The following is a 9,236-nucleotide window of genomic DNA, read 5'->3' on the forward strand; positions in this document are numbered from 1 at the left end:
AGCCCCATCCCCATCCAGCTGCCACAGGGTGGCCCAGGTGATGGGTACAGCCAAGGTGCAGCATCACCTGTGCGTGCATCCCTTATGCCCGTCCCTGCTGTGGGCAGGGCACCACCGTGCTGGGTCAGCGGCCAAAAGTGAACTTTTGTTCCCTCCAGGCAGGAGCCCCGTTTTCCACAGGAAAGGCTCTGCCCTGAGCTGCAATGCCTGTCCCCAAGGCGCTGGGTGAGGAGCAGCCACATGCCTTCGTGGAGCATCGCAGTGGCAGCACAAGTGCGTGGCCACGAGCCGGAGAACTCGGGCAGCGTGACCCAGCTGGCTGGCAGCAGCAGCGGGTCCTGCCGGAGCCCACCTACCCTCCCGCTGCCCACCGCCCGCCAGGCACTGCGCTGGGCTCCGGGAGGAGGGGGTTGCCTGCCCAAGGTCGCCGTCGCTGCGCCAGTGCCCGCGGGGACATGGCAGCAGGGTGCCCCAGCGAGGGGTGCCCCAGTGAGGGCAAGGGACTGGGATCACCGAGTGCGAGCCTGGGCAGGGCACACCGGACGGCAGGGCTGGGCTTCTGAAAGCTGGGCGCCCCCTGAAAGCTGGGGGCTCCCTTGGGATGGGGCCAGGGAAATGACTCTTTAATCCACCAAGCTTTAATGTCTTTATTTATTGTGATTGTGTGGCTGCTGAGCAGGTTAAATGCTTGTTACGGCAAGGATGGGCTGCGCGAGGGGAGAGTCAATCAGTACAGTGCATACTAAAGCACAGTAAATATTGCCCTTCTGTGCTCTTCTCCCACTCCTTTTATTATCTCCTTTTAATGTGTTTATGGTTTTTGTTTCAGTGGATCAGCTGTCTTTTAATGGCTGTTGTTCTTTTCTGTACTTGGATGTGAGAAGAGCTGTTTTATTTTTAGTTACCCATGCTTGGTAAAAACTTCATGGTTAAATTGTCAGAAAAATCATAACAACAAATGTCCTGACACTGCCAGGGGAGGCTGGAGAGCTGGGGAGGTTCCTCCAGCACCAGGACACTCCAGATAAGGATGGAGCATGGAGGAGGGAAAGCCAATACAGTGATAAGGGGCCCGGGCATAAAACAGTGATATTGGGAACTGCAGCATTTGAAGTAGAGGAGAAACCCAGACGTTTTCCAGCTCCACTTTGCAACAACATGTTTATTGGGTGTGGTTAAAATTAAAAAAAAAAGAATAGAGAAAACAGAAAACCAAATTGCTGCATAGACTGCCCTATCGCATGCTTGATGCCAAGGTACAAAATCAAAACCACTTTGGACGCTGGATCTGTCGTTGTAACCGTAGCCGCGCCAGGAGGTTGTACGTGCAAGTGCTTGGGGCGAGGTGACACAGGACCCGAACGAGTCCTGGGGGAGCAGCACTGGCGGGCGCGATGCAGCTGCACAGGTGCTCCCAGCTGCCATCTGATGCATGCAGCCAAAGACCTGTTGTTTTTCCGCCTTTCCTAGTAAGTGAGGAGCTGCCTGCCTGCCTGCCGGCTCACCATGGCACAGATGCAAGGTGCTGGCTGACCACAGCAGTTTCCCAGTTACACCTCCTGCCTCCTTGGGAGCTCACCCCCTCCCCGTGCCCTTCCCGCAGCCAGCATCCCTTCCAGGTCCCTCCTACTTGGCATCTCCAACTCTCACCGTTCCGGGCAGGCTGGGTGGGGAAGAGGAGGGAAGGGGTGGGAGGCAGCAGGGTTGGTTTTGGCTGGGGCAGCACCTCTCCCCACCCAGCCCACCTGAGTTTCCAGCCGGTGCCGCTGCTGCCGGTGCCTTCCTCCCAGCCCCAGGCAGCCGGCTCAGCACACCGAGCAGCTGTTGGTCTTGTTCATGGGAGGCCTCAGCCCCTGCTCCTTGGGCAACGTCTCCCTCCTCTTGCAGAGAGCCGGGCTGAGCCGGCTGGGCAGGTTGGCTTGCTGCAGCAGCTCCCTGAAGACCTCCAGGACATTCTCGTTGTCCTTGGCCGACGCCTCCACGAAGCGGCTGTTCCAGTCCAGCTCCACCAGCGAGAGGGCATCCTCCACTGGCACCTGCCGCTCGCCGCCGCTCTCTGCCTTGTTGCCGACCACCACGATGGGAGGGAACTTGTCTTCCTTCAGCTCCAGGATCTCCTCCCGCAAGCTCTTGACACTCTCAAAGGACTCGGCATCATCTACAGCATAGACCAGGGCGAAGGCATCGCTGTTCTGGATGGAGAGCTTCCTCATGGCTGGGAAGGAGTAGCTGCCACTGGTGTCCAGAATTTCCACCTTGACCGTGGCCCCGCTCACCTCGTACTCCTTGCTGTGCAGCTCCTCCACTGTGCGCCGGTGCTTGGACTCAAAGGTGTCCATCAGGAAGCGGCGGATGAGGGCTGTCTTCCCCACACCAGCAGCACCCAAGAAGACCAGCCGCACATGGTTCTTCTCCTTCACCACCAGGGACATGGCTGGGCGCAGAGGGGACGGGATGCTCCGCAGCTGGCGCTCGCCCCACAGGTGCCCCTGGGTGGCCGCAGACCCGGCGTCCCACCGTCTGCCCGTGCTCCCCTGCCCCGGCTCGGTGCAGCCAGGGAAGTTTGGTGCCACCTCCCTGCCAAGTTCTCCCAGCTGTTCCGCTGCGGACACTACAGTCCCCAAGTCCAGCTCATTTTTTTATCCTGGTTCCTCTCTGCCATGTGGCACCAGGCTGTCCAATCTCCTGGGTTGAGGATGCTGAAGGAGGGAGGGCGAGGGGGGGGAGCGGGGTGCTCGGGCCAATCCGCACAGCTCAGCCCTGCAGCCACCCCAGCCCTACGCGTTGCGCCTGCATCACTCGCTGCCTGCATCGCTGGCTGCCTGCATCGCTGGCTGCCCGCATCGCTCGCTGCCTGCATCACTCGCTGCTGCCAGTGGCGCGGGGGAGCCACAGCATCCAGCCGCCACGCTGCGCGAGCTGTCCTGCCTTTTGTCCTCCCTGGAAATTAATGTGGCTCTTGGCGTGGGCTGGCTGGCAGCAGGGGAGCCCAGCGGCTGTCCCCCACCCATTGGGTGGCTCAAGGCCGCAAGTGACAGGGGCTGGCCAGTGTCACCCGCAGCGTTTCATGCGCTTATCTGAGGCTGGCAACTTGTTTGCAGAAGGGGTTGTTGCAAACGTGCCCAACTCTTAAGTGACACTATGAGATATTTGACCTGAGGGGAAAAATAAGATCTCTGTGAAACCCCTGTGTCGTAACCTCCACATTCAGCTGTCAGATATTCTGTGATTTTATGAAATATTTAACCTGAGGGGAAAATAATATCTCCCTGAAAATGATGCATCGCGATCTCCATGAGCAGATGCCGAGCAGCTGTGGGTAGGAATGCTGGCCGTGACCCAGCTTCAGCAGAACCGTGACCCAGAACAGTTGGTTGGTCAGTAGAGTGGAGAGGCGGGATGTGTGTCGGTCCCCATCTCCACCTGGATGGGCATCACCTCTGGAAGTGGGTTTGCTCGTAGAGGTGCAGGTTGCCCTGTCTGGGTTTGTTTCCTCAGCAGTCACCTTCCCTATTTCACACCAGAGTTGTTTCAGAAGCTGATTTATGCAAAGTACAAATACAAAGGGAACTTGCTCAGAAGTTAAAATAAGGGGGGTTTTTTTCCTAAATTTGTAGGCGTGTGGGGTTTTTTCTAGCTTTGCTGGTTTTTGTAGGTTTAATGCAGTTGATTTGCTTTCCATAGCAAAGTACCTGTTTCAGCGTTTCATGCTGTTGATTTCAAAAGCCCTTTTCAACAAGAATTATTCCTGCCTTTTAATTCCCCAATTATTGTTACATTTTAGCCATGTTAACAGCTTTTCCTATCTGATCTTATTATCAGGAGAGCCACGAGACTGCAGCGGGGTGAGCAGAGCCCTGTCCTCGGCTCAGCCTACCCTGGGAGAAGGGGAAGGTTGGGTCCGTAACAGAACTGGGACTGGTGCCCAGAAGTACCCACCACACCGTGGCACCCTGTGGGGTTTTGCACCATCTAGTGAAGCACCTTCAGTCGCCAACATGAAGCTCTTTTTGGAGAGACTTGCTGTGCCATGCGGAAAGCCCAAAGGCCATGCCAAAGACTGAGCCGCAGGAGTTAGGAGCCGAGGAGGCAGAAGATGTCATGGCCATAGGACCTCGTCAGGCCAAAACCCAGGAGAAGGGGTGGATGAACAGAGGATGCCGGGTTCAGACATGTGAACGAAGCAGTGACATCAACATCAGTAGAAATGAAGAACCGAAGGTGGTGAGGAAGCAGGACATGACAAGTAATCTCACCCCAATTTTGGAAGCCGTTTAAATCCAAACCTCATTTTTTTAAAATAAGAAAATAATTTTGGTTAATGCTTCTTTGTGCTTAGATAGACATAGTGACAGGGGCTTTCAAGAGAGGAGAGGGTTTCATGTGGTTCCTCCCAGTCGGCTATGGTGAAGCTCTGCAGGCCTCAGCCAGCTCTCGGGAGGTGCCAGGGCCCTGTGCAATGCCCTCACCACTGCTTACTTTCCCAATATTTTGTTCCAAAGGGCCTTAAAACATCAATCTGTTCAACCTCACAACATCTAGTGCCTCTTACAGGTGAGGAAATGGTGCCCAAGGTGAAGGAAGAACCCATGGCCGGAGGGAATGGGGACCCTGGGCACCAAGCACCCTGTCGTGGCTGTAACCCATCGCGGTTATTGCCGGCTCCCTGCAGGGAAGGAGCCACGAGCTGGTGGATGCGCTGGGAAACGCTGAGCAGCAACGCCAGCCATGGAGGTTTTCCCAAATTGCGGTGGGGCAGGTGCCCGTGGGAGCCAGCACAGGGTCACACCACTACCATGGTCTGCGGTTTGAGCCGTTTCTGCGGAGTGGATGTGCCCTGCGTGGTCTGGCCAGGGTGAAGAGCCAGCCCTGGCTGTGGTAGACAAAGAAATGTGTTGCAGGGAAGAAACTCCCCTGCCTTGGTGCTGCAGTCGCAGGCAGCCTGTCTGTACATCCCAATGATTTTTCACATCAGTTGTCTCCCCTCAGTTTTCACATCTGTGCTGCTATGGTTACCAAGAGCCTGAACGGTTTTAAATCTCCCTCAGAGCAATGGAGGATTTCAGGGGTAATCTTGTTAAGAGATGAGCAATGAATATTTCCAAAGGCCTTTTGCATGAATGTCTCATTCCATATTAGTTTATGTCCACTGACAGCAGGGAAAGCAAAGCACAGGGGGGCTGTGTGCAAGGAAGGGAAGAAACCAAAGAAGGATGAATGCAAAGACTTGTTTTCCACTGCAGCCCTTTATGTCCAGAACGATGGGCCTAAAAATTTTTTGAGGAGGGCTTGTCCAGACAGCCTGGCTCAGGTATTATAAAGAAAATAAATATTTCAGTCTGTGTTTCCCCCAGGGAAAGACCGACGGGACCTTTATGGGCACTTGGAGTTGGGGATGCTCATGGCTGAGTGCTACAGAAAACCCTGCATCCTGTGAGCTGGGGGACCCGCCGAGATGGCGAGTGGAGCCGAGCGCGCTCTTGGCTCCAGCAGGGCTGCGGGAGCGGCCAGGATCTGTCCCCCGTGGGGTTGGGGGGTTCAGGTGGAGTGCTGGATCCTGCACCAAGGGCACATGCTGCACCCATGGGGGCTGGAGCACGGCGGGGGCAAAGCCTGGGCCAGCGCTGAGCCGGAGGTGTCTGGGCTGCTCCCGCAGAGGGGGGGCCACGATGCCCCGGGGGGGGGGGGGCAGCGACCTGCCTGCAAGGGATCGAGGAGGGGAAAGAGCCCTGAGCTGCTGGAGGGAGGAGTGCAGGCAGCAGGAGGAAGGACAAAGGGATGGCAGGAGCTGGGATGGGGCACAGACGAGCTAGGGGGTGGGTTTGGGGCAGGTGGAACCCCACAGCCGGCATTCACAGACAAGTCTGGAGCAAGGGGCAATTGAAGATGTATGACAAGAGGGTTCTTAGTCATCTTTACCCCAAAGCCAACCCTCTGCAGGGCCAAGAGCCACAGAGCAGTGGGATGCCCCAGGGGGACGTGAGGGGTGGTCCCCAGCCAGGGCCCGGGGCTCAGGCAGAGCAGTGAGCTGAGCTGGAAACACCGGCCAGCCCCTGGCGAGCGCAGCCCCCGCAGGCTGGGCAGCCTTCAGCAGTCAGGAGAGGGCAGTTTGGGGCAGAACACTGGAAAATGGTGTGTACGCTGCCCCTTCCCACCATGTGCTGGTGGGGAAGAGCGGGGAAGCAGCAGCAGATGCAGGGACCGCGCGGGGTGCAGGGACAAGGGCAGGGGAGGGAGCTGGACAACCACTCCTGGAAAAAGCCGACAGCACTTAGTATGGGAGAAAGTCTGGGTTCTGCGCAGGTAACACCCTGCCCCCCACACTGCTGTTTTCAGGACATGGGACACGTGCCCCTTCTGTTTCTGAACCAGCCCACGCGGCTGCCCAGGAGGGACGGAGCTCCTCTGCTGGAGGGGCATGAGTTCAGCTCACCCCAAAAAAGGTCCTAAGGTTTTGCCAAGGTTTGAAGCATCTTTTGCAAACACTCATTTTTATTTCACTAGCAAACCTTATGTTCAGTGCTTTATTGTGAAGGGGAACCCAAAAGAGCACATGAACTTTTCCCACCACCCCAGCGCCCCCAGCTCCGCTGCCGGGCACAGCTCTGCTGCAGCGCTGAGACACACACCAGCAAGACAACTTGCACAGCTCAGGAACAGCCCGTGCTGCTCCTCGATGTGTTTTCAGGGAGCTCATATCTCAATGCTCAGCTGTCACGGTTCAGAGGGGATGGTGGCTGCTGAGGAAGCTGGGAGCAATGTTCTCTAGCATGGCATGGAGCAGTCGGTGCTGGGCATTGCTCCAGTCCTGGACACTGTGCCCCAGTAACATACGGTGCCCCAGTAACGTGTGCTGCCCAGCGAGCAGATCAGCACCGTGCGGTCACGCGCAGGGTGAAGTGCTTTCCTAGCTGACGGAGCAGTGTGCCTTGCCCATTGCTTGCAGGCAGCGAAGCATTATAAATGTGGTGGCAAATAGCTCACAGCACTGTGACGCGTTTCCACGAGTCCGAGCCAGCTTCTGCAAGCTGATGGAGCTGATACATCGCTACCTTCTGCAATGGGGTGCCTGGTGCCCCAGCACCCAGTGCCTTTGCACCCCGTAAGAGGACACAGCAGTGAAGGCAGCCCGTGCCCACAGGATGCTTCCACCCCATGCCACCCACCACCTCCTGTTTCTGCCCATGGTTAAATTCATGGTGTACGTGAGAGCAGCTGCATTTTCAGCAGGGCTTTCTGGCTTTCTAGCTGAGAAGGTGAGAAGGAACCAGTTGGTAATGAGAAACCCTGGTGAGACTATCTCCACTGAGCAGCGTGTCCTCAGCTGCTGCCCATCGCCGCAGGCAGTGGCCAAGCAACAGCCTTGCGGGGTAAAGAACCTGGGTTCTCCCACCCAGAACGAGCCCTGGGTAGGACACCAGGTGAAAACAGGAGAGGGCTGGCGGCAGGCTGCTGTCTGCCCTCGCTGCCTGTATCAGAGTCGGCAAGGCAGGTCCTCACCTTGGTGTGGGGACACCCGGCCGCACAGGAGAGGGTTAAACCTGCCTTTCCCGGAGATTAAATCCAAATGGCCTTTGATTTAGCTACAGGTGAGAGGAGAAATCTGAACCGCTATAGCTTCCGCCCCCACTTTACAGGGGAGCCGCAGCCCTCCCTGATGCATAGATGGATCAGCCATACGTGGTGCTCCGTGTGCCACCTCTGTCTGGAACAGCGTGTCGCTGGACGGATCCTGTTCCCGGCACCGGTGGGGCCACCGCAGGGTACGTGCCACCTCGAGCAGGGAAAGGCTGCAGCTCGGCCCTGGTTTGGAGGCACACGGGGGTGACTGGCCCCAGAGCGGGTCACACCAACCCTGGCTCCTGCCTCGCTGCCCGGTGACCCCCGATGCCAGATGGAGTTATGGCATAAAGGCTGTCATCTCGAGGCAGGAGGTGGTTGCACGAGGTGAGGGCTGAGGTTTGCCCATAGCCCCAGCTGGGCGTCAGTGGGGAGGGGTGAGAGGAGATGCCACCTGGCATCACCAACCGATCCCGGGGGACCAAGGGCATCCTTGTGGCATGCCCTGCCCGAGGGTACAGGACCCTCCTCAGGGATGGGATTGTTCCCACCTACAGCCGGGCTCATGGAAACCGATGTCCCTTGTGCAGCCGTCGGCCAGGGTGCTCAGCCCTGGTGTCACAGCCAGCCTCGGGCACGGGGGCTAAGAGGAGCTGACCCCAGCACGGGCAGTCCCCGGCTCATCCCTCCTCCTGATGACTGACCTTTTCCAAGCAAAAAAGGCCATCTCAGGTTTGAAAACCCATCCTGACCCCAACGGTCATTTCCTGCTGCAGCCCCCAGCCCTCCCCGGCGAGGGGAGCGAGGGACCCGCACCAGCACGGCGGGGGGGTGGGCAGGGAGCCCGCGAACAGCCTGTACTAGACAACCCCGGGTAATAAAATCTAGTCTCCCTGTAAACAAATGTCTTGCTGAGGACTAAAGGGATTTAGTGCAGCTGTTCTCGGGCTTGGAGGACTTTCTATAGCATCACTTATCTTGCCCTGGCTGGGATTATTAGCTGGAGAAAAAAAGCTCGCCTCTCTTTGGGCCACTGAGACAGCTTTTCCTCAGGTGACACGGGGTGACATGCTCTGTGGCAATGCTCTCAGGTCATCAGGAGATGACATGTGTGATGCCAGGGTCTCAGATGTGTGTCTCTGCAGCCACACGGTGCTGTGCGGGAGCAGGGCTGCAGTCCACCCCCCCTCTGCAGCAGGCTGCAGCGGTGCCGGTGGTCCCAGCGCCTGGCTCTGCCCACTACAGCGGCATGGAGAAGGGAAGCCCAAACCCAGCACGTGTCCTAACCTCTCTAGACACAAGCACATGGCTTCATATAAGCACTGATCCACTTTCAGGGCCAATAAAGCCAGCAGCCGGTCAACTGATGGGGTGTTACAAGGCACACTGAGCAGCTGGTCCCCCCACAACTGCGCGGAGCAGGGCTGAGCCTCCTTCACACAGAGCTGAACCTTGAAGCTCCTCCATGTGGGGCTGCAGCTGCAGAGGCACCGGGCAGGTGGGCTGGGGACGGGGAGGATGCTGTGGCCATCCCCAGGCACGCTCCGTTCAGCCACTGCAAATGAATCTGTCGGCAGAGCGGTGGGAGGCTCTCGGCTGTGTGGCTGATGCTCCTGTAGGCACCAAAGCCCCACACCTGGGCTTGCTGTCCTGGGTTCGGGGTACAGGTGGGGAAG

The 9,236-nt window shown here is 57.7% G+C and overlaps 1 protein-coding gene across 1 annotated transcript; it reads right to left on the bottom strand.

The window, feature by feature from the left end:
* Positions 1-642: 642 nt before the first annotated feature.
* On the bottom strand, positions 643-5,249 carry LOC119140117 (GTP-binding protein Rhes-like). Its single transcript, XM_037371184.1, has one exon. The coding sequence runs from the start codon at positions 2,430-2,432 to the stop codon at positions 1,806-1,808; it is 627 nt and encodes a 208-aa protein (XP_037227081.1). The 5' UTR covers positions 2,433-5,249; the 3' UTR covers positions 643-1,805.
* Positions 5,250-9,236: the final 3,987 nt, after the last annotated feature.

This window comes from Falco rusticolus, chromosome 1, assembly GCF_015220075.1.
Source record: "Falco rusticolus isolate bFalRus1 chromosome 1, bFalRus1.pri, whole genome shotgun sequence".
Classification (NCBI taxonomy): Eukaryota; Metazoa; Chordata; class Aves; order Falconiformes; family Falconidae; genus Falco; species Falco rusticolus.